The following is a 22,827-nucleotide window of genomic DNA, read 5'->3' as shown; positions in this document are numbered from 1 at the left end:
GTCATGCCCAGAATTCGGTCACCAAATGGGCACCCATTAAATGACCTTTCATAGAATCTCCTTATATTTACATTTAAAGTATACCTGAATTCAGGGAGCGTAATAAATGAGAGGCCGAGAATGTTCGTTGACCAAAAGCTAACCATCGGGTGCCCGGCTGAGGTTACCACCAGTGGGCAGCCAATGGTTACCTTTTGGCCACCTTTTATCTAGGGCTGTCAGGTGGCACTGGTGGCAGGTCACTTGACTTTGTCCATTAAAAAAGATAAATTTCAGCATAGCGCAAAATGACAGCCCGAGGTAAGAGGTAGCCAAAAGGTAACCATTGGGTGCCCGCTTGGGGTTACCCTCAGTGGGCAGCCAGATGGGCAGCACTTTTATTTGTTATTTCAATACAGCAAAGTAAAAATCACAAAATTAAACATTTTATAAATCAATGACCATCCATTCCCTAATATTACAATTTCTTAAAAATCCCCGGAACATGAATTCAGAAATTGAAAGGCGAAGTGTAACTCTTGACTGCGTTGTGGTATCACCTTGAAATATTTACTGTCCAACCTTGTTTTCGATCCTGAACAAATTTTCAGTTTTCAAAACATTTGCAGGTTGTAGGTCAAGGTCACCTTTCGCGACCTTTTTCGAAAATTCAAAATTAAGGGATGATAGAACCCTTAGATTTTTTGGGGTTCATGGCTGAAATGTAGCCCTTGAAATTCTGCTCAAGCTCACCAAGTTTCAAAGGTGCAATTTTAATTGAAGTTTAATAACCAGCTCGAGGCCGCTCGATCGAGTACGGCCTTTAGTCTTCGAGTTCGCCTATCATTCGTCAAGACTATTTTTACATTTTCCATTAGATTAGACACAACAAGAGGGCCCAGGGTAGACATATTAAGGTTGAAATCGACCTTCAGGGTCTGTACCTGACGAGACCCTGAGATAAAAATTTAAAAAAACTCAATTTCATCAAACTTAGTGTCTTTCTATAGGCTCTGCAGCTCTAATATAAAGCCAAAACTGCTGATTTTCAATTTTAACAACATTTAACATCACGTCAGGATTAATGGCTTCCACAATTATTTCAAGAACCGGTTTCAGGATTGTCATTCGGCAGTTTAGGCTCTATATTTGAGCTGTGCAGCGGCGAAAACCTATTAAAAGACACCATTCTTGATGAAATTGGACATTTTCTAAATTATTATCTCAGGGTCTCGTCAGGGTCAGACCCTGAAGGTCGATTTTGACCTTACTATGTCAAATCTTGGTCCTCTTGTTGTGCCTAATCAAATGGAATGGGTAAAAATATTATCGACAAATGATAGGCGAACTCGCCGACTAACGAGCATGCTCGATCGAGCGGCATCAAGCCTAAATTAAACTTTCTTTAACAAATTATAGCAAACTATTTTTGCACTTCTGAAACTTGGTGTGCTTGTTCAGATTTTCACGGGCTACATTTCAGGCTTGAACCCTGAAAAAATCTAAGGAGGCCACCATCCCTTAAGGTCGAGAAAGGTGACCTTGACCTTCAAATTGCAAATTTATGGAAAAATAAGTTTTTCAGTATCGAAATCTGGGTTTGGCAGCGAAAATTCCAAGGTGATACCTCAATACAGTTAAGTTACATTCCACCTTTCAATAACACAATAAGCAAAAACAAATAAATAATAAATAATGTAAACAAAAATTTTTCAAACCCATAGAATCGCGTACAATAGACTTTGAAGAACTGCACACTTAAAAGTTAATAAAACCTAATAATTTAAACTATAATAACACATTAATTTATGAGGTGATGCAGCAACAAAGCAAAAATAATGTTGGATGATTATATAAATTGTACGAGTTCACCAGAAGTTGTGAATTCCCCTTGGCTGCCAGCTGTTACTTTTGATTTTAATAAGATTCCTGATGCTGCGCATTCAACCCTTAAAATAATTCTATTTGATGTGCTGGAAACCAAAACCGTCCATCGTCTAAACCTGATTGTATATATATTTTCAATCTGCTGATGGTTCTAGGGTAATTGGTTGAACTGGTTATGGTTCTCAGCACATTAAAATTAATGATTTTTAGTCAAGAAGGCACGGTAACAGTATTTAAAAAAACCACAGTGCAATTAAAATCAGTATGTGGTGGCTCATCTGTTGTTTTTGATTTCAAAACTTTAAGGCTTTTGCAATTTTTAACTTTAAACCCACGATGATTATCTGACAATAAGTAATTGATTTTAAAATTTAGTTGCCACAATAGTTAACTGTCTTGGAAATTATACTAAAATCTACTTCAAGAGGAAGCCAACTTGAACTAAAAAATATGCCGCAATTCCAAACTAAATCACAAAACACAAAAATAGTTATGGGATAATATTATAGTTGTTACAAACATAACAATAGAAAATTGAAGTATTTAAGCAGCAAATTGAACTTTGTAAAAATTAATTTTCAAGGTATAAACACAAAATTTATCATCAAAAATAGCCATTAAACATACAAAGATTACCACAAATTAACCCTCTACCCATGTCGTCCAGCGCGCTTCCTGCCAAAACATGTGGGTTCGTTGCTTTTCATCTCTGCAGGAGTTCATAGTCCCAGCGCATTCCACGTCGGTAGCAAAAGCAAATCGAACCAACAGCACACAACTCTACAAAATAAAATAAAAAGTAACAATTTTCTACTCATTAATTTTGCCATGTATTCAACTACATACCTGGATAATATGCGGGCGATGTTTAGTTAAGTTTTCCAGGCTTATAACCGGATGGCCATCGTGTACAGGCAGCTATTCCCAACAAGGACATCAGGGCGGGATGCGGTAGAAGCCTGCTGACACACAGGATTGATTAAAAAGCAATTTAAAATGAATATTTTGAAGTCAGTGTCCGCTCGCGTATTTTTGTAGCCCCCAACCTAAGTAAATTCAATGATACCCTTACCTTTCGGAATATCAGGAACATCGACCATCCGTCCAAGTATCTGTTGATGTTGTCGATTTGCCGAAATGCAACCGAAATCAGGGCGAAATAATCGGCTAACAATGATGATGCAATCGCAGCGCGTCTCAACCGTCATGCTTGTTTACAGTCAGTCAGTAACTGAGCCAGATCAGCCAGATCAGCCATAGGCAGCCGGCAGCAGCAGCTGGTGCTGCTGCCGACAGTGGCGCCACACGCGCGGTTGACGAGTGTTACATAGAAACGCGCGCGATAATGCTGAGCATGAATAAGTGCTCAAAACGAGTTAATTTAAAGAGTTTGAAATGCTAATTAGTGTTATAACCAAATAAATTTCTAAAAAATAATTTCTACGAAACATGAACTCAAGAATTTACGGTGGTTATTTTAGGTTGCTCATTGGTTGCCCATTGGTTAACCCATTTTGGTTATCAAAGTTTTTTTATTTATTTGTGTAATTTTACTACTTTTACAAAAATATTTTCCAAAATAAGTTAAAACTTTTGTGGTGACGAAAAACTGACAAAATTTGAGGGTAAAAAAGCAAGTAAAGGAAAAAAGTGCCCGCGCATTGGTTAACCATTGGGTAACCAAAAGTTGCCCCTTTTAAGCAATCATATATTAAAATGCATAAAAAATTTATTTTTCATTCCTAACAATAACCAAAACAATATTTTTTTTCTGTGCCCAAAATTTTACGAACACAGTTCATGATCCGGTCACACCGCAGTTATCCGATCCGAGCTACCCGAAAGCTGCCCGATGGTTGCCCACGACTGGGCACTGGCAATTTTAGGTGATCCCAGCCAAATATAAAAAATTCCAACGAAGCCAGGTTCAGGGTCATGCCTGAAATGCAAAACCACTCTTAGTTTAATTTTTTGGTGACCGCAAGTGACCATGGTTAACCGCCTGCCCACTCCGAGTATCCGAAAGGTGCCCGATGGGTGCCCAAGACTGGGCACGGGCAATTTCGGTGATCCGAGCCAAATTTCGAAAAAAATCCGATGAAACATGATTCAGGATCATGCCTGAAATGCAAAATCACCCTTAATTTTAATTTTGTTAGGTGACCGCAAGTAACCCCCTGCCCGCTCCAGGTAACCGAAAGGTGCCCATCGGGTGCCCAAGACTGGGCACTCAAAATTTGCATGATCCAAGCCAAATTTAAAAAAAATCCAATGAAACATGAATCAGGATCATGCCTGAAATGCAAAATCACTCTTAGTTTTAATTTTGTTAGGTGACCGCAAGTAACCCCCTGCCCACTCCGAGTATCCGAAAGGTGCCCGATGGGTGCCCAAGACTGGGCAGTGGCAATTTCGGTGATCCAAGCCAAATTTAGACAAAAATTTAATGAATCATGATTCAGGATCATGCCTGAAATGCAAAATCACCCTTAGTTTTAATTTTGTTAGGTGACCGCAAGTGACCCCCTGCCCGCTCCGGGTAACCGAAAGGTGCCCATCGGGTGCCCAAGACTGGGCACTCAAAATTTGCATGATCCAAGCAAAATTTCAAAAAAATTCCAATGAAACATGAATCAGGATCATGCCTGAAACACAAAACCACACTTTGCTCAACTTTCGTCAGGTGACCGAAAAGTGACCGCGGTTACCCCTCTGCTCGCTGGGATGATGGTCCTTCCTGTCATCAGGTGAGGGGGGGGGGCACCTCTTACGGGGCGGTCGCGAATAATTCCATCACTCAAACTCATGAAGGTAACTGTACATTTGTATACCATTCTAGATTTTCGCGAATTTTATAAAAATAAAAATCCGTAGATAAATGTTATCAGTTGCCAGCAATAGCGCTTTTAAGAAAAAAAAACGAATACTTTCCCCGATCTTAACAATAAACTCTTTAGCTTACTGGGTGCACGATTTAACTTAGGTAGCATCATTTTAATCTCTGCATATTTGCACTCTTCTGTTTTTCCTTCATGAAAGAATGATAAAAATATAAATTATAATTTCGATTATAATGGCTTTCTTTCTTCCCCAATAACCTTTCCGTGAAAGACAAGATATATCTTGCGTTTCTTACTTTCTCTTCTACGAAACTGATAAAAATCAGCCGCCACAACAAGTGTCTGTTATCACTATGACTGCTCTGATTGAATAAAAAGGTACACCCAAAATCAAGACCATCATCGATAATAAAAATCTGCTTCATCAAGTGTTGTACCCACCATCGAGTCCAACATGAAACTCTAATTTATCACTCGCAGACAGATTGGATATTTATGTGCGTTGACACACAGGGTTAGATAATAATGTATCAAAATAAAAACAAGTGGCCACCATGTTAACCAAAGGATCACGACATAAATAAATATATAGACTTGGAATTTTTAGTCGTTTTTCCTGGCCAAAAGTCGACTTTTTATCTATATAGGTTTATAGGAAAAAAGTCGATTGTGAGTTTTCAAACGGAGTTTCCGCCTGAAATAGTCATTTCCAAAATATAAAAATTTTAAGATTCATTTTAAGGGATAAATCATTGTTGCGAGAAAATTCAGCTATAAAATGTGAAATATGCAGTTTTGCGTGATTTTTGCTAAACGTAATAAAAATATGAAATTCATGCAGCCATTTCCAAGACAACAAACTAACATAGAGAGATAAAATTCAATTGATGCGAGTAAAATATTTTTGCTAGAACAAAATATTTAAAGCTGATCAAAACTAAAGATAATATAATCGATTTTGTCCTCATTTTGACAATTTGGTTGGTTTAGGCCAAAATGTGTTGACGTTTGAGTTGATTTCACTATGCAGCAGGTAATTAATTTCAAGCAGTTCTGACTGAAACAACTTGATGGAATATTTTTAAAAATATAGATCTAATTTTCTTTTAGCATAAATTAATTTACTTGCATCAAGGAAGATTTTGTAATAAAGTTAAAAGATAAAAACTAAGACTGATGGAGACGAGTCTAGCCCACTGTAGTGCGGCTGTTGCCTGTGTAGCGAAATTTAACTCAAAACAAAAGACAACCATCTGAAAACCTCAAAGCACTCACGATAGGAAAACCCAGAAAAACGTACTCCTCCTCTTATAGTCATGGATTATAGCGACTGATCACTGTGTATCATGAGCCCTATCGTCCTTTTCCAAAGGTGTCAGCGTCGGTGCTGCCGCAGACAGACTTCGAAATGCGAGAGCGAGAATCATTCAGGAGCGCGCCTTTCGTGGTGACAGCGCAGTCCACCCCCGCCTCCCCCAGCGAGAACCGCTTTCGGCTGAAATAGTGCCATTACAAACAGGGATTTCAAACCCTGGAACGACCTGACACCGTTTTTGGAAGACTGTGACGCACCAAAATTCCCCTCCCTGCGTGAGCAGCTCTTGTGTCGCAGTTAATTGTAATTAATTGATTAACTTTATCTACGGCACGTCAAAAAACGTCGATTACATATTTTTTGCTCGTGTATGCAGCTCCTGCTTTTCGTATTTTGCTTTTTCGTGTATTTTAATTCTAATATTTTGAATCATTGAGGACAATAAATATTAATAAAAAATGCGTCTTCTTGGTTGTCGCGTGCGGGCGAATGGAACCCCTTAATTTTTACGGGTATGCAACCGTCTCAACGGCAGTGCTACGCAGATTGCATAAGCGACGCAACCTAGAAATTCTTCTCCAGCGTAATTATAATTATACAGAGTGGTCACGTGATTATCTCGAAACCTGTCCCTCTCGCTCGGCTCCTGACCGACCTGGGGAAGGGGCACCTTTTTATTTTTCACCTGTTTCAAGAGGAGGATAGTGCAGTAGTTAAGCCCAACATTCTGCTGAGAGAGGCTGATTTCTGTTTGCTTGGTGGCAACGACTCTCATCCCCGGCCGTTGTGGGCAAGAGGAAAGAGATAAAATTAATACTCCTCTCCGCAGCGCAAGTGAACCTCTTATGACCTTTGGCTAAGTCAGCTAGAGGAACTGCAAATCATAAATAGGCTCGCAAAAAGGCCAAGGCTCGCCAAAGGCTTCACACTATCCAGTCGCGATTACACCATCGCCGAGATGCTGATACTGCTGGTGAGTGTGCACAAATAAAAAAATATATAATGTCTTGTTATTTTAACTCTTAGCTCTATATTATTCATGGATGTTTCCCCCTTAATTTCCAGTTTATCCAGTAATTCAAATTATTCTACGAATGCAGAAATAAAACATGTTTGTTGGAGGAAAATTCATAAAGTTGAACTTAAATGAATGTGCAATAACCGATTTCTTAAAAATTCTGAGGGGACAAACCACATAATATCTTTATCAGCTATTTTATACAAACAAATAAATTAACAATTTTTACACACACATCACAATTTTTATGAATTCAAGTTGTCAAGAGGCTTAATTTTAAAGTGTAAATTAATTGAAGAGATTTTTCTCTATATGCGTAGTATGAATTTTTACCATTTTATTAAAATTAAGAAACTCAAATTATTAATATCCCACTATTGTAGATACCGATCCTGTTGCTTTCCACGTTTGTAAACGGTCAGCAGAGTCTTCAACCATGCACTCAATTGATATCCTCAAGCTCTCACCAGAACAATATATTTCGTGCAAAACTAAGTGTCCCTTCGATTCGTAACGAAAACCGATGGCAAGCGACAATCAAGTTCACCAGACCGGTCGCTGAGTTTTCGGTATTAATCAAGGAGTACTACAATTACGAGATATATAATAATTTTGTATTTAAACAGGTCAAAAATGCGACATTCTCTTCTGCCGATATGCGATCTTTTGTTCTCAGAGGAGGACCCCTAGCAGCCAATTCAGTACTGGTTTTGAACTTCCAGACCAGGTACACTGGCCCCTCTAGCACTCTTTCCATCGAGAGTGTCCACTTTGACGGCAAACTTGTATGCAAAGGTACCAGTTTTCATTAATTCATTATATTTTTACTCGTACGAAAAACATATTTCGCAATAAATAGTTTGCAGATCGATTTCGGTTACTTTCAGCTTATTTTCCATAATTTTGTTTTTAAGTTGATTTTTCTAAAGGTTTTATTAAGGTTAACTAATAAATCTAGTTGTAATTAATTAAGGAAACTAATATTTGTTAGTTGAGAATAAAGCTTTCTTGAACGAATGTATAAATTAAATAATTTTTTATCTTTTATTATAGAAACAATTGAAGTAACACCAACGAACCCGCGGATCCAAACGCCGCAGCGAAAGCAGTTGAAATACGATTACAAAACCGTAATTCACAATTCACTGCTCTTTTATGAAGCCCAAAGGTCAGGACTTCTGCCTGAAGACAACAGAATAAGGTGGAGAAACGATTCCTGCGTTAGGGACAGAGGAAACGGATTTGAGAGCCTCATCGGCGGATATTACACGAGTTAGTGAGACTCGCAAACGCTTTTGTCGATTAATCAGCCAATCTCGTCTTGTCTGTCCAGATGGCAGAACTCTGAAATTCACGTTCCCAACGGCCGCTACAATGACTGTGCTAGCTTGGGGTATATTGAATAATGAAGACGGATATGCGCGAGGTAAGAAAAAAACTTTCGATCATTCCAAGAATCATATGATTGCATGCACTATAAATTAGTCAAATAAACTGCAAGGGAACAACTATTACTGAGAGTAATGAAAATATCATTTTCAGCTGATGAGCTAGCTCTTGCGAAGGACGCATTGCACTGGGGAACTTTGTACCTAGAAAAATGTCACACGAAGCCCGAAGAAATATATGCACTCGTGGGTGACGTTGACAAGGAAATTCGTGAATGGTGGGGACGACCTGAGGACATAAATTTCCACCGTCCAGCCTACTCAGTCACCCCTAACAATCCAGGTATGACAAACTAATTCGAGACGTGGTTATAAAGTAGAGGCGTAAAATTAATTATTTTTAGGATCTGAACTGGCAGCTGAAGCTGCCGCCGCCTTAGCGGCCAGTTCTATTCTGTTGGGCGAAGATCCAGCGAGGAAAAATAGCCACATGAGACACGCCAAGGAATTATACAGTTTTGCTACTAACTACAGGGGTGACTACAGCAAAGCCGTTCCATTAGTCGCGGAGTTTTACAGGTAATATTCTCCAGCTTGGAAAAATTTATTTAATGCGTTTCTTGTAAAATGCAGATCTTGGTCTGGAGACGAGGATGAACTGGTGTGGGCCTCACTGTGGCTTTACAGAGCTACCGGTGACAGGACGTATCTGGACAATGCCACGAGGATGTACCACAATTTCCGCTTGTCCACGAAACAAGTCTCAGAGTTTTCTTGGGACGACAAAACACTAGGAGCTAGAGTATGAGTGCGATACGGTTTTAGCAATAAATCTTGTAATCTTTAATGTCTTTGCGGTCGACAGATTCTTTTAGCCTTGTTCACTTTAGACGAGCAGTACGCGAGGGAAGCAGAGGCTGTGTGTGACAATGTAGCAAGAAACTCGTCTCTCAGGAATCCTCAGGGTTTGTACCACATCAACCAGGCCGTCGGAGCAATCAGGTACGCGGCCAACATCGCGTACGCTTGCTATGAGGTACCAATTTAACAATTTAAAATCAACGGCTCAATTTTGATTTTATTTTAACGTTTTTAGCTTGGAGAAGTTTTGATTACCATCCGCGATATTCCCACAAACCCATACATCCAATTCGCAATTCAACAAGTCAACTTTATCCTTGGTGACAGTGGCCGAAGTTTTATGGTGGGCTTTGGCAACAACTACCCTAGGAAAATCCAACACTCGGCGAGGTATAGGTTCAGCACGTATATAGGGAGCTCCTGGATTGAATTTTTTATTACAGCTCGTGTCCGAATATCCCTCAAGAGTGCGGCTGGAAGAACAAAAACGCGCCTGGCCCGAATCCGCAGGTGCTGGTCGGCGCCCTGGTAGGCGGCCCTGACATAAACGGACGATACGAGGACTCTCGCGACAACTGGAGCCAAAACGATGTCGGCATTGACTACAACGCGGGCTTTCAGTCGCTGGTAGCCGCTCTCTATAGTCTGCATCATCAAAATAAACTTCCTAACGAAGCATACCTGAACAATTATTAGCCAGGATATAATAATTAATGGTATTTATTTTTCTATTATTATTAATTAACTCAAATGATTATGAGCTCTGCTATAAACGGATTAATAAAGCAATATATTTTGAATTAAAAATATTTTTTAAAAGAAAGCCCTAAATAATAAGTAAACTAGTACAAAAAGGAGCGATGGCGTATAGTGCTTTGCTTGGCAATAGCGTAGCGCTTTTTGAGCGGCGAAGGTCCACGTGATCAGAGTGGGGCCTCTTTTTTTCTCTCTCTCTCTCCGGCTGCGTAGAGAGATGATCGAGGGGTCAACACCAGAGAAACAGACCTGCGGAGCAACGCCTGCTGTTCGCATTGTACGCGGAAGAAGCAGGGAAAAGCCACGCGCTGATCGCGGCTGTCATTACGTCCGCGAGGCCGTCGTCAAGCAGTCGCGCCGTTCCTGATGACACCTGCACCAGGCCTCACCTGAGCATGGAGCGGGTAAGGCTGGGCACAATATTTTGCCCCCTGCGATGCGAAAATTCTATTTTTTCTTCCATTGTTTCTCATTCGCTTGAGTAAAACCGGTTCTTGTTTTGCTTCTCTTCCGCGCATCATCTTTTCCTGTTTCTCGCGACGCACAAATGCTGTTTAAATTTCTTATAAACTTGTGTACCCGTTGCAAGCTGGCCTTAACAGCTTTCATGTCTGTCATACATCCTTTAGAAAAAGCGGTCGTAAAATAAGATATTCATCGACTTGCTATACTTTTTTGACGAGCCATTGAACCAGCCATTAAATTATTCTGGGATAGAATGTCCATCCAATGCCCTTGGATCGATTAGAACAAGCTATATTTAAACCTAGTATACCATGTAATTTGTGGTTGGCTGCAATTTTTTTTTGCTATAGGGAGATTGTAGCGCACAGTTTTTTGCTTCAAAATTGCAATATAATTTTGTCAGAATTGTGTGGGAAGATAACAAGCATCTCTACCATGCTAGTTGAAGTCAATGTGTCACGACCTTTATTGCACAGCGCTTGTTTTGATTCCATGTATTCTAGAAACTTTCGAAAGAGGAAAATTACTGCTTCCACTGATAGAAATCAGATGAACATAATGACATTGATCATGCTGGCATTAAAAAAATGAAAACGATATCATTATTTTAATTTGTCTATAAAAATATACATGCTAGTTACTTTTTCGGGGTTCAAGGATTTTAATTTTCAGTTGACAAATCATTTTAAGGAAGATCGTCACTTATCTAAATGAATGCTTCAAAACATAAATTAATTTATATCCAAAGAGATTTTCTACATTTTAAAACAATGTAAATAGGCCAAAAAAATATTGGAACGAATACGTTTTCTAACTGTTTCATGTGATTCAGCTTGAAGTGTCCTTCCCATTTTGCACACTCAAACTGGTTTCAGGCTGCGGGAAAACCCATTCTGGTGGTGCTCTTCCTCCTCATCGCCGCACACTCAAATTTTGGCCAGCAATATCAAAACCAAAACACTCAGCGGCAAAGCCAAAATCAAAACCAGAACTACCCCGAAGAGACACGGCCCCCTAACCGACCATTTGTGAGCCCAACACGCAGGCCCAGTATCGTCACGGATCCCACTCTGACAGAATCCGTGGTCACTAGACCCACCAGGTACGGCGGAAACGTAGCGTCAAGCACCACCACGACCACCACTCCAAGAACCAACACCCACAGACCAACGCAATCAACCCCGTCAAGTGGTAAAAAATTTACCGTTTGAAAAATAAGCTTAATTTGGCATTATCGAAACTTTAAGTGCGAACAAGATGAAATTGTCCTTATATTAACTAATTATAATATGGTTTTCTATTTTTGATCTGTTGATTGTTTAGTTACTCTGTTATATTGAGTTTTAATGCTATAATTTTAAGTATAGCACGTGGATGATGCCACTATCTACCTAATGAGAGAAAATTCACTCTTTCATAATATAATTAATTTAGTTACTTTGTTTAGTTCATTTTCAGGCATATTGCCGCTTAACAAGATTTTTACTTTAAAAAATTTATTTCTTACGATAGCCTCTAATGAAGTACTGAGTTTTCCGGGTTGTGGTATACGAGAAACTCGTCCCGCTGCCTTGATCACCAGCGCCCTTCCCACATATGAGGGTGAATTTCCGTGGCATGCAGCCATATTCACACGATTCTCAAACACCGAACAGCCCCGTTACGCTTGTGGAGGCAGTCTAATCTCAAAGAAGGCGATAATCTCTGGTATGAAAATTAAAAGAAAAAAACTACTAATTCCAAACTAAAATATTACAGCCAGCCACTGCGTAACAAGAGAAAATGGAGTGAAGAGAGCCGAGGATGACATCACCGTTTATTTAGGGAAATACTACAAAAACGAGGGATGGAATCCAGATCGCGGTGTTGAATCACACACGGTATAAATTTTTTAACAAATGGATACACTAATTCAATTTGTGTTAGTCTAGAAACGAATTTTAAACATCAACAAAACGTTATAGCATTTTTAAAATTCCTACCCATTTCAGCCCTCCAGGATTATCCTCCATCCCGAATACAACAAGGACAATTTGACTAATGATATCGCAATCATTATATTTGGAAGATATGTCACTTTTACGAATAAAGTGTCTCCTATTTGCTTGTGGAATACAGATCCTGACCTGAAGAAACTTGCAGGAAAATATGGAACGGTATATTCCACAGTTTGAATTTACCAAAAAAATTAAATGTTGAACACAGGTTGCAGGTTGGGGGCTGATGGACGTAAAACGAAATTCAGAAACCAACATGTTGCAGAAAGCCAATTTTCCTGTCCATTCTTTTGAGGTTTGCGTGCGAAGCAAACCTGAGTTTTTCACGACAATTCTTGCCAAAGACAACACTTTTTGCGCTGGATACACAAATGGTTGGTATTGCATTTTAGTCAACGAAATCGTTCATATTTAACAGATATGAGTTGAAAATACCTTAAAATGGCTTAATAATTAAAATTTTGCCAATTCCGTTAAGACGTGTTCATTAATCAAACATATTTCCAGGCACAAGTGCGTGCAATGGTGACAGCGGCGGCGGTATGGCTTTTGAGATGAACGGCCGATGGTATTTGCGTGGCGTGGTCAGCATTGGAGTTCCACTGGAAAGCGACCAGCGGCTGTGCAACCCCAAATACTACACAATATACAGTGATGTAGCAAAGTACCTTGACTGGATCGCGCGCAACGTCGAAGGTGTAACCGTGATTCAGCCTAGATCTGGTTGATCGTATTACTACCCTGAGACAGTGCTAAGGGGTGCCGTGATTTAAATTATGGTTGTTTCACGTTGCTTGCGGTGCAAAGTCTATTGCTTAAGTTTTAAATGAATCTGTTGAAATAAAAGCAGCAGTGGTAATCAGTTCGCGGTCATTATTATTCAGCGTGGTTAACCACAAAAATATAGTGAATAGGTCTGATTGGGAGATTGAACAATAATTCCATCAGTGTGGTAACACTTTATGGCAAAGAAGATTACTAGTTTTAAAATAGCAGATGCAAAACTGGCTTGATACCTTCAAAGCAAACATGGGCGAAATTGAACGCGATTGTGTTTTGATACATCACAATACAGGTGAGAGTTAAGTTTTATGGGTTTAAATTCAAGTAACACTTGAATGGACGATGATAAAAAATAGTGCAATATTGTTCGTGGACTTAAATATGTCCTCCGGTGTCAAATAATACAACATTGTTTGGAGTAACACGTTCAATGCACAATTGTAGAAGTAACGGTCGTGAAATGCAATGTATAAACACGGTATTAAATAACAAATGTGTAGTTTTTTCTGCCTGTGTACTGAATGTGGATTTCTCAAATCTCATACAAGGTACCAAGCCTCTGTTTTAGTCGGAAGCAACGCTACTCACTATATTCATAGGGCTACATGAATAAAAACACTAAGATTTTCTCACTAGTGGTCGCTGATCAACTAAAAAAAACAGCATCTTTCTTCTTTTGCACTAGCACTGCCACAGCAGACGGCGGTAAATCAGTCTGTTAAATGCTCAGTCTGTCGACTGACATCAAACGCAAGCGTCTCAATAAAATGCACAACTGAATCTTGAATACTTTCCACAACATTCAGGGCTGCCTGAGGTTTATTGCTGAGGCTGCATCCAAAAGTGCATACCTTGACTTGCATACTGCTGCGGCTGTGGCTGAGGGTGGAAGCTGCCTCCGTTGCTGTAGTGCGGCTGGGGCGGATTCATCAGCTGCCCCATTGGCGGCTGCGGTGGCGGTGGCCCCAGCGCTGGCTGCGGGGGCGGAGTTTGGTACATGCCCTGGTAGGTTGGGGATGCCGCTGGGTACAGCTGCGGCTTGGACGAGTAGTGGTTGAAGGTGAGCTGCTGAGGGCTCAACTTGTAGCCGCCTCCTGGGGGACCACGCTGGCCGTTGAACTTTGAGTTTTCGTCCTCCGATAAATCTTCAGAGCTGCCATCCATATCATAAACTGAAATAAAATATTGATTCCTTCAATGTCCACATTTTCTCACTGTTTTCCTATACTTTGGCCAGATATTATGAGAAAAAATGGAAGTGAAAGTTGAAAAACTCTCCAACCATGTCTAAAGTTTACTAAGCATGCAGACCTCTCAATTTAAAATTCAATTTTCCCAGATTTTGAAAGTGAACGCGTAGGACAATACATAGTTTGTTTAGGTTACAAGACTGATATGTTTTCTTATAAGCTAAATTTTCATTTAACGTTTGCCAGAAGTCTTAAGCTCTTCTGTTTGGCAATATTTAAATTTAAAAAGTAAAATTGTTATTACTATTGGCTCTAGCTGCGTGTCCTGAAGGGTGGCCTGCCAATTTTCTCTTCTTGACGTCCGGTTCACCGTGTGTTGGAGACATTTGCTTGCTCTCACCTAAACAGGAAAGCGACACATTATGAGAATCACAGGTGGACAAAATCGATTTTCTGGCGGTTGAGAAAGATGGCTACGCATTTCCCTTGGAGTTAAGACTCTCTCACTTACCATGACTCTGAAATGATATTACATAAATATTGCATGCAAGAGTAAAAAATATTTCTCAGTCGCCAGATAGAGAGAGGGTCAGCGGCTGCAACTAAAATCGCTCTGAATTGTGTGACTGTTTGGTGGTGAGGCATAGTGAGAAGAGCACACGACAATTTGTTTTCAGAGGCTTCAAATTGCGTCTAGGGCATTGCTGGACACACATTTGTCACACTGGAAAGTACGCTGTGCTGATGTCTAGGGGCCACTTTTCAACTGAGCTACCATCAAGTCCGTCTTAATTGGAAAAATGTTCAACAGATCGCATGCAGCCAACACAAATTTCGTCTGCTTTATTGTAAACTAGCAGTCAGACATGCAAGAGCACTGCAACTGAACTGCAACAACACATGGTATCTGATCAACAACTCTACTAGAAAAGCACCTCCAACACAATTAAATGAAAGCGAAATCTTCTCCATGAAAAAAAGAAGCAAGATGCATTAATTTGTTTTGCTTGTTTGGTAATTATGTACGTATTATTTATACTTCTTAAGATCTAAAGACTAATAAGAACACATGTCATGTCATTTGAATGAGCCAACAACCAGTTTTAAGAAAAATAAGAAACGATCATGTCAGGCCAAATTTTAATGAAATTAGTTGGAAAGTAGCGCTTTGGTTTAGTTTCAGCTGCGTCCACCATCACGGGCTGCAATCTAGAAGTTAGCGAGTTTGTGTATCAGATAAATAGCTCTCTTCATGCCTTTTTGTACTTACAAATGAGTTCTTTAGATAGAGGATTAGCAGTGTAAACACACAAACAGACAAATTGCAAACAGGGACACCATGAATGTATATGATAATAGAAAAAATCAATCAGTCAATCAATCATGTGCATAGGGGTGAATTTCAGGTGAGCTTTTTACACTGCTAAAAGGTAAAGCCGTATCCACCAACTGTGTAGAAAAACTTAAAAGTATAAACAAAAACCAAAAAGTAAACTAAAAAATATTAAGAACTATACGATCACACTGGGTCAGCTAAAAAAGAAAGAATTTTTGCCAAAAAAAGCCGATGTCATTAATTAATGGGTAAATAAAATAAAATCGCAAAATAAGAGATCTCAGATTTTCTGTGGAAATATTAACAGACATAGATTGGCCCTATGGAATGCAGAGTACAGATCAGTGGCTATGGCAGAAAACCCAAGAAAGCCGCCCAATTGAGATAGATTAGGAGAAAATCCAAGACTCCCAGGGAGAACACCTACCTGCCTCACGGAGGGGCACCTGCAAATCTAGAGGGAGGTTGTTAAGAGAAAGAAAGAGAGAGAGAGAGAGAGGAAAGAGCAAGAGCAAAAGAAAACTAATACAACCTGCCGGTGACATAGGTTGGGCTCTAGAAAGATGATAGCGTGTTCAGTTGTCATTATTTCGTCAACAACCAATCATGTGAAACAAACAAAATGGATCGGATCGATACTTTACTGATTCCCGAGAATGCAGGAATCGTGAGAGTTACCAACCTGTGGAGGAGACAGGTGGGGGAGGGGGAGGTGGCATTAGTTGTTTGTCTCTCTCTGGGGCAGCTCCGTCGGGAGGTGACTGCTGCTCTTTGTTTATGGGCAGGGGCATGGGGAGGTTGTTGGGGGGAGAGGCGCCGGGCGGCTGCTGGTGCATCTGGGCTGGCATCAGCATCTCAATTATACTGGCAAACAGAACATTAGACACTTGTAAATGTCATTCATATTACCATCTCAACCGTCACAGGTCTCAAGAATGAGGAAACTAGAGCTTGTCACGATGAAATTGGTACGATTATTAATTGTTACTGAACATTAGCAGAGCTTTAGGCAACGATTTATTTAATTGCTCGTTCAATTAAATTATTTCGGGCAGGCTTGAGACTCGGCCAAAAATTTACTCACTGCAATGAGCAAAGAAGTCATGATTTAGTCTTTGTGATTTCCAATGTGTTTTCAGTAAATAGAGAGAATTTAGACATCTTAGTCCAGAGTGAGGCTGGTCTTTAAATGAAAAAGAGCAGGAAATAATCAATCACAGCAAACTGCTAGATGGGGAAGAAAGTTATTAATATGCAAATACAGCACAGGAGGCAAAGACAAGTTATTTAAAAAGATACATACCCATTGCCTCGCTGGCCCAGATTCTGCAGTGGGAGGTGATGACCAGGAGGCGGCACTGGAGGCGGGTGTCCAACCATTTGGTGAGGCATCTATGATATTGAAATTAAATTTTATGTAAAAATGTGTTCCTAGCAAACACACACCTGCTGCTGAAACATTTCATGTTCTCCTGGGTTGTCAGAGAACTTCCGCTTTTGTGGAGGAGGTGGATGCTTCATCAGCATCTGCGTGTCTGGTCGGAAGCCGCCAGGAGGCCCTCCAGGATAACCTGGGAATGGAGCCGGCGCACCAGCTGGCGGAATTGGAGTGAGACCAGCGTTTGGTGCGGCAGGCGCATATTGCTGCTGGAAATTGAATTTTCGTTGTTAAATTGTGATGATTGATCGAGACAGCAGCATCTTACTGGTGGATAGTTGTACATCTGAGGCTGATGATGGTGAACTGCAACTCCAGGTTGTCCCGGAGAGGGCGGAGGCTGGTGCGGCATCATTTGCGGTGGTGGGTGGTGTACATTTGGTGGCGGTTGATTAGTGTAAATTAACTGACTCGGCGGAGGGGGAGGAGGATGCGTGTAAGTTGGTGGCGGGCCTTGCATAAGTGGCAGCGGCTGATTCGGCTGAGGGGGCGGAGGTGGCGGCGGCAGCTGCTGGTGGTGCTGCTGGATCACCATGCTAGGACTGCTGACCACCTAAATTCAATAAAACGATTAGAAAAATCAAACAAACCCTAATAAATTCAAGTATATTATGGTATATTGTCTTACCATGGTGATGTTTGGCGGTTGGTTAGGTGGTGGCAATGGCAAGGGCTGCTGCTGCACAAAACCCTGATGAGATTGCCCCATAGGTACAAACTGGTGCGGAGGGGGAGGTCCTTGCATGGGAGGTGGTGGCAGTAAATGTGTGGGTGGCGGACCAATTGCTGGAGGAGGGTGTGGCGGATGGTGCTGCATTCCAGGTGGAATTTGGCCCACTGCAACAAATACAATATGCATACTTAAAAAACGTCCCTTATTCATGGTGCTACATAGGTTTGATTTATTTAATGAAATCATTTAACAGTTGCATACGGAAAGTATGCGAAAACACGGTTTGCGTCTCTCCATCACGTGTAAATGGCTTCCCTCTATTTTGCGTTTTAATCAAAAACTCAAGGCAGGGTAAACAGAAATAGTCTTTCACAGGACTAGGCTGATACCTTAAGGTATTGATTAATAGGCTAAAGCAGGCGCTCAACTGTCACTCATGGAAAAAGTTCCATTCAATGTAACTTATATTTTCGATTAACATTTTCTAATACTTGTGTAGGAATACATTCCATCAATCAATGACTTCCTTGGCGATGGGGGTTAATATATTTTTGGGAAATGCCTCATGCATTATGCTAGTACTAAAGATGAAAATAAATTCAATTAATCTACACTTTCCAAATGCCAAGCAGTTGTTTTTTCCACGAGTTTTATCAAGTAAAAGCGATTTTTCCGCTACCTACTATGCAACAATTTAGTTTTACCAAACATAAACATCTTTAAAAAGTACATTAAAATAACAATTAGTCAAGACCTAATATATTTTTCAGTCCTATCTGAAAAACAAATGGCCGTGTAATTCTCAATGATTTTATATGCTGGTGAATTTCTCCCAATCCCCGTTTCCAGCTAATACCATACAGCAGGTGTGATGTTTTCAGTTATTCGGGCAAAATTTGACTAAATGCTATTCTGCAAATTGGTCTTGTTAAAGTGAAATACATTCGACCATGTAAATCAGCAACGTTCCCAAAATACTCAGCGTTTTGTGTTTTAGAAAAGAGTAATGTAATTACTTGGCTGGTTCATGTGACCAGGCGGTGGCATTGGCTGGTGGGGCATCATTTCTTGATGAGGAATCGTTTGGTGAATTGAGACTACCGAAGGTTGGCCCATAGAACTCACAGTAACAGTTTGGAATTGGGCTGAAATTTGATATTTATGAAGAAATTATGCATTTTTCTTTTAATTTCTGAAACAAAACGCACAAACCTTGTATTGGTTGCTGCATCGAAGCTATTGCACCCATCTGCTGCTGTTGAGCTGCTTGTTGTTGATGCCACAACAAGAAATCTTGTTGCAGTGTGTTAACCAGATCTTGGGCGCACTCCTTACCTTTTTGCAGCATTTCCATGCTGGTGCTCCTGCGTTGAACAATTTTTATTTAATTTTAGCACACATATATACTGACTTCAATGTAGATCTCATGAAATATCCAATGTGTAAGATCAAATTTTCGCAAACTCACTCTAGATAAATGTGCATTGGCTCCGTGGACTCCATATTAGTGGCCGGATCATTTGTTCCAGAGCCTTTGCCCCTGAGGCCCAAGTTGCACCCAGATTCAGTGTGGATAAAGTTGAAGTTTGTGTTGTTGAATCCGAGCACCTTATTTTTTAAATCAAAGGCAGGACCAGCATGGTCCAGGCAAATATAGACTTTGTCCACATGCAACAATGAGGGTGGCGAAGTCTGGATGCTCATCAGAGGTGGTGGCCTCGCACTGACTGGCTGACTTGGATTGCGGCTGAATTTGTTGTTGCTGAACTTGTTTGGACGTTTGTTAGCGTTGGAGGGATTATTTGGTATCAACGTCTGCTGTGGCTGCAGTTGGCCCATGTGTTGCTGAATTATTTCATGGATTCTCTGGACTCCCACTGAAGTGACAAGAATATTAATCATCACATAGTTACTTTATGTGAATAATCATTACAGTCAAGTGCACTCTTCTCAGATGCTTGAACATATAAATAAAGCGGTCTTTCAGTCGGGTTTTTTGCCCGATCTTCATAGGTCATGTACCTGCCTCGAGTAGAGACAGCAGCACCTTTAGAGACAATTTCTTTGTTATTTTATACTTTCATCAGAATATTTTGTACAACCTGAATATTTGTTGATTTCATCTTGTGTGTGGCCTCTGGTGAGCAGATTGCGGGCTGAAAGAGGGGCATCATTGATTTCCACTTCTGCCGTGAACAAATCGCCAGCAGACTTGTTGAGATTGTTGTCCTATTGGAATTGAAGTATGAGAGATAATTAATATGAAAAATCATCGTTTTTGAGTTCACATTATTGGCATGACCCTCATTTGTCATGTTTTGGAAATTAATATTACATACCTTAACGTTTATTTTTGTCGAGCCCATGTTGCCAGAGCGAACTTTGCCTTTGGCCATTAACATCGCGCTTACTTTGGCCGCAGCTTCTGCTGCCGCCTCTAAGCTACTTGCTTTGGATGTTCCTCTGAAATATATAATTGAAGTAGTCAATCCATGGAGTTGACAAGAACAAGCGAAAAAATAAAAATAAATTTATGCATTTTAAACCTTCGGGTGGATTGAATTCTCACTTCATAGATTCTGTATCATAGCTTTGAAAGACTTAAATATTGTAACCTCAAATTCGAATCGTAACTATCTCAACTGGCATAGCTCCAGGTGAAAAAATTTCTCTCACCTTTGGAACATTTTTCAATCGAGCATCCGCTAGGCCGAGCATCATTGTTTATCGACCGCCATTCTTGCACGGTCTGGTCTCGTCGTTCGTCTGTCGTCGGCGGCGAAAATGCGACACTAGCGCCTAACAGGGTGTGTAGCATTTGTCGGAAAATCAAATACGACGTGGTTATCAACAAGCAGCACTGTCACTTTCAATGCCGGCTGTAAACAAATCCAGCTGATTTCTGTCATACGTTGCTACTTTTTGACCTATTACACTGGACGCTGTAGCTAGTCCGACTGAAACTGTGAAATCTCTTCCATTATGAAATATTGAGAGACCGCAAAAATGGACACCTTATTTTCTTTCCTCTATGCTGTGATCCACTACGGATTTGTGCTGGCAGTCATTCTGTTTCTCTTGGTTCGTGTATTAATTAATTAATAACAATTTAAGTTGCAAGCGCAATCACTTTTGTACTTATAGTGCCACTAACACGTTTCTTCACTTCATAGGTGTGCATTGCGCTGAAGAAATTAAGCAGACCATATCCTAATATCGTCCGTTCTGAAAAGGAGAAGTCGTTTCTTGATCCGGTGGACAACAGAAGAATAAAGTTTCCTATTGACGAAGTCAAGTCATCTCTGGTGCTCTCAGTAGTTGTCCCGGCATACAATGAGGAATCTAGACGTAGGGATAAAAAATTTGAAAAGTTTTGTCATGACTTATTTTAATTTGAAAACATTCCTGTTTTAGTTTCTGTAATGTTAGATGAGTGCTTGGAATATTTGGGCAAAAGAAAACTTGAAAACTCTGCCTTTACTTACGAAGTAATAGTGGTGAGCGATGGCAGCACTGATGGAACGGTCCAGCTAGCGCAGACTTACTCAAGACAATTCACACCAGAAATTGTTAGAGTATTGGAATTAGATCCAAATAGAGGCAAAGGAGGAGCTGTTCGATTGGTTAATTTTTCCCCAAATTTTATAGTCAAGTTAAATTTAAAATATTTTAGGGAGTCTTAAGCACAAGGGGATCTGTTGTTCTGTTTGCGGATGCTGATGGTGCTACAATGTTTGAGGATTTTGAGAAACTTGAACAAAGTTTGCTGGAACTTACAAAGAGTAAGTTTTAAACCAGATTATCAAAAGATCTTCTGTAATGCCATTATAAATTTTAGTTGAATTTGTGAAGAGCCCTGAAAAGGTGGAGCAGGAGTTGGCAATTGTCTGTGGCTCCAGGGCTCATCTGGAGGATGAAGCAATCGCTTCGAGGAGCATTTTCCGCACCATTCTCATGCACGGTTTTCACTTTCTGGTATGGCTCTTTGCAGTCCGAGGCATCAGGGACACCCAATGTGGTTTCAAACTGCTAACCCGAGCTGCAGCACTCCAGTGTTTTTCAAACATGCATATCGAAAGATGGTCTGAAGAAAGTAATATATTTTGTAATTTATTTGCTAAAAACATTTATTTCCAGGGCTTTTGATGTTGAACTCTTGTACATTGCACAGAGGTTTAAAATACCAATAAGTGAAATAGCAGTTCGATGGACTGAAGTTGATGGTGCGGTTTAAAATGCTTAGACAGACAGCAATTCATTAAATATTTTCTCTCAGGTTCTAAGATTGTGCCGGTTTGGAGTTGGTTGCAAATGGGCAGAGATCTGTTTCTCATTTGGCTTAGATACTTCATTGGTGCTTGGAGGCTAAAGACCAAAGAAGACTGAGCGTTTCACCTGCTTGCATTTCTAGACTTTTGAATTTACGTTTGCATCAAATTGAAGGATTTTTATTCCTCTCGCATTTTTCGCAATTTATAATATTCCGGTATTAAAGTGTGTTTAAATCAAAACTTATAGGATATGTTTTTTAAAATCACCATGTTAATTGAAAATTCCCTCCCTGTTTGATGCACAACTCTACAGATGAATTACGCAAATTTTGTGATTATAAAATGAGTAAAATTTTTTCAACAACAAAAGCGAAGATTCTGTAGTAAATGATTAGTTTTGGATATAATTAAGTTTTGAAAACGCCGTTAAGGACAAGTTATTAAAAACGGGCTATCTGCAGCCTGCAAAATTATAAATGGTAAAAAAATATATAAGCTTGTCTTTAAAGTTAATTAAAAACTAGGCTACAAAAATAAAACTATTATCGAGCTGACTGTGTAATGCAATGAGAAGTATTCCACGTGAAAAGGAATAGCACCTTGAAATAAATCTTTTAATCATTTCGCGGC

General features: G+C 40.0%; 4 protein-coding genes and 1 long non-coding RNA gene across 6 annotated transcripts; 3 read left to right on the top strand and 2 right to left on the bottom strand.

Annotated features, from left to right (window-relative positions):
* Positions 1 to 125: 125 nt before the first annotated feature.
* LOC135937129 (uncharacterized) lies at positions 126 to 4,590 on the bottom strand. Its single transcript, XR_010574455.1, has 3 exons — positions 2,939 to 4,590; positions 2,713 to 2,825; positions 126 to 2,646 (listed from the first exon to the last, which is right to left on the bottom strand). It is a non-coding gene; the product is annotated as an uncharacterized LOC135937129 (long non-coding RNA).
* Positions 4,591 to 6,776: 2,186 nt separating this feature from the next.
* On the top strand, positions 6,777 to 10,095 carry LOC135937971 (endoglucanase E-4-like). Its single transcript, XM_065481389.1, has 11 exons — positions 6,777 to 6,994; positions 7,423 to 7,608; positions 7,666 to 7,834; positions 8,093 to 8,311; positions 8,373 to 8,465; positions 8,582 to 8,770; positions 8,832 to 9,006; positions 9,061 to 9,229; positions 9,293 to 9,463; positions 9,524 to 9,678; positions 9,732 to 10,095. Exons 1-11 carry the CDS (start codon positions 6,980 to 6,982, stop codon positions 9,982 to 9,984), a joined length of 1,794 nt encoding a protein of 597 aa, XP_065337461.1. The 5' UTR covers positions 6,777 to 6,979; the 3' UTR covers positions 9,985 to 10,095.
* A 160-nt stretch (positions 10,096 to 10,255) lies between these two features.
* Positions 10,256 to 13,369, top strand: LOC135937972 (serine protease gd-like). Its single transcript, XM_065481390.1, has 7 exons — positions 10,256 to 10,448; positions 11,385 to 11,700; positions 12,022 to 12,216; positions 12,268 to 12,389; positions 12,501 to 12,665; positions 12,715 to 12,880; positions 13,014 to 13,369. The coding sequence occupies exons 1-7, from the start codon at positions 10,440 to 10,442 to the stop codon at positions 13,232 to 13,234; spliced, it is 1,194 nt and encodes a 397-aa protein (XP_065337462.1). The 5' UTR covers positions 10,256 to 10,439; the 3' UTR covers positions 13,235 to 13,369.
* On the bottom strand, positions 13,363 to 20,753 carry LOC135937970 (KH homology domain-containing protein 4-like). 2 transcript variants are annotated; one of them, XM_065481386.1, is made up of 14 exons: positions 20,603 to 20,753; positions 20,266 to 20,389; positions 20,029 to 20,155; positions 19,860 to 19,973; positions 19,395 to 19,803; positions 19,139 to 19,290; positions 18,943 to 19,071; positions 17,882 to 18,090; positions 17,522 to 17,806; positions 17,262 to 17,462; positions 17,119 to 17,207; positions 16,498 to 16,679; positions 14,784 to 14,879; positions 13,363 to 14,461 (listed from the first exon to the last, which is right to left on the bottom strand). In XM_065481386.1, the coding sequence occupies exons 1-14, from the start codon at positions 20,611 to 20,613 to the stop codon at positions 14,109 to 14,111; spliced, it is 2,481 nt and encodes an 826-aa protein (XP_065337458.1). In that variant the 5' UTR covers positions 20,614 to 20,753; the 3' UTR covers positions 13,363 to 14,108. The 2 variants fall into 2 exon arrangements, with proteins under 2 accessions (XP_065337458.1, XP_065337459.1); XM_065481387.1 differs by having other exon boundaries at positions 17,262 to 17,459.
* Positions 20,732 to 22,437, top strand: wol (Dolichyl-phosphate beta-glucosyltransferase wollknaeuel). The gene is made up of 7 exons (XM_065481391.1): positions 20,732 to 21,007; positions 21,100 to 21,274; positions 21,341 to 21,549; positions 21,600 to 21,708; positions 21,765 to 22,008; positions 22,064 to 22,149; positions 22,203 to 22,437. Exons 1-7 carry the CDS (start codon positions 20,933 to 20,935, stop codon positions 22,310 to 22,312), a joined length of 1,008 nt encoding a protein of 335 aa, XP_065337463.1. The 5' UTR covers positions 20,732 to 20,932; the 3' UTR covers positions 22,313 to 22,437.
* The last annotated feature ends 390 nt before the right edge of the window (positions 22,438 to 22,827 follow it).

The sequence above is a fragment of the Cloeon dipterum genome, chromosome 2 (genome assembly GCF_949628265.1).
Source record: "Cloeon dipterum chromosome 2, ieCloDipt1.1, whole genome shotgun sequence".
NCBI classification, from domain to species: domain Eukaryota; kingdom Metazoa; phylum Arthropoda; class Insecta; order Ephemeroptera; family Baetidae; genus Cloeon; species Cloeon dipterum.
Note: the sequence above shows the minus strand (reverse complement) of the source record. Positions and strands in the feature narration are given on the sequence as shown.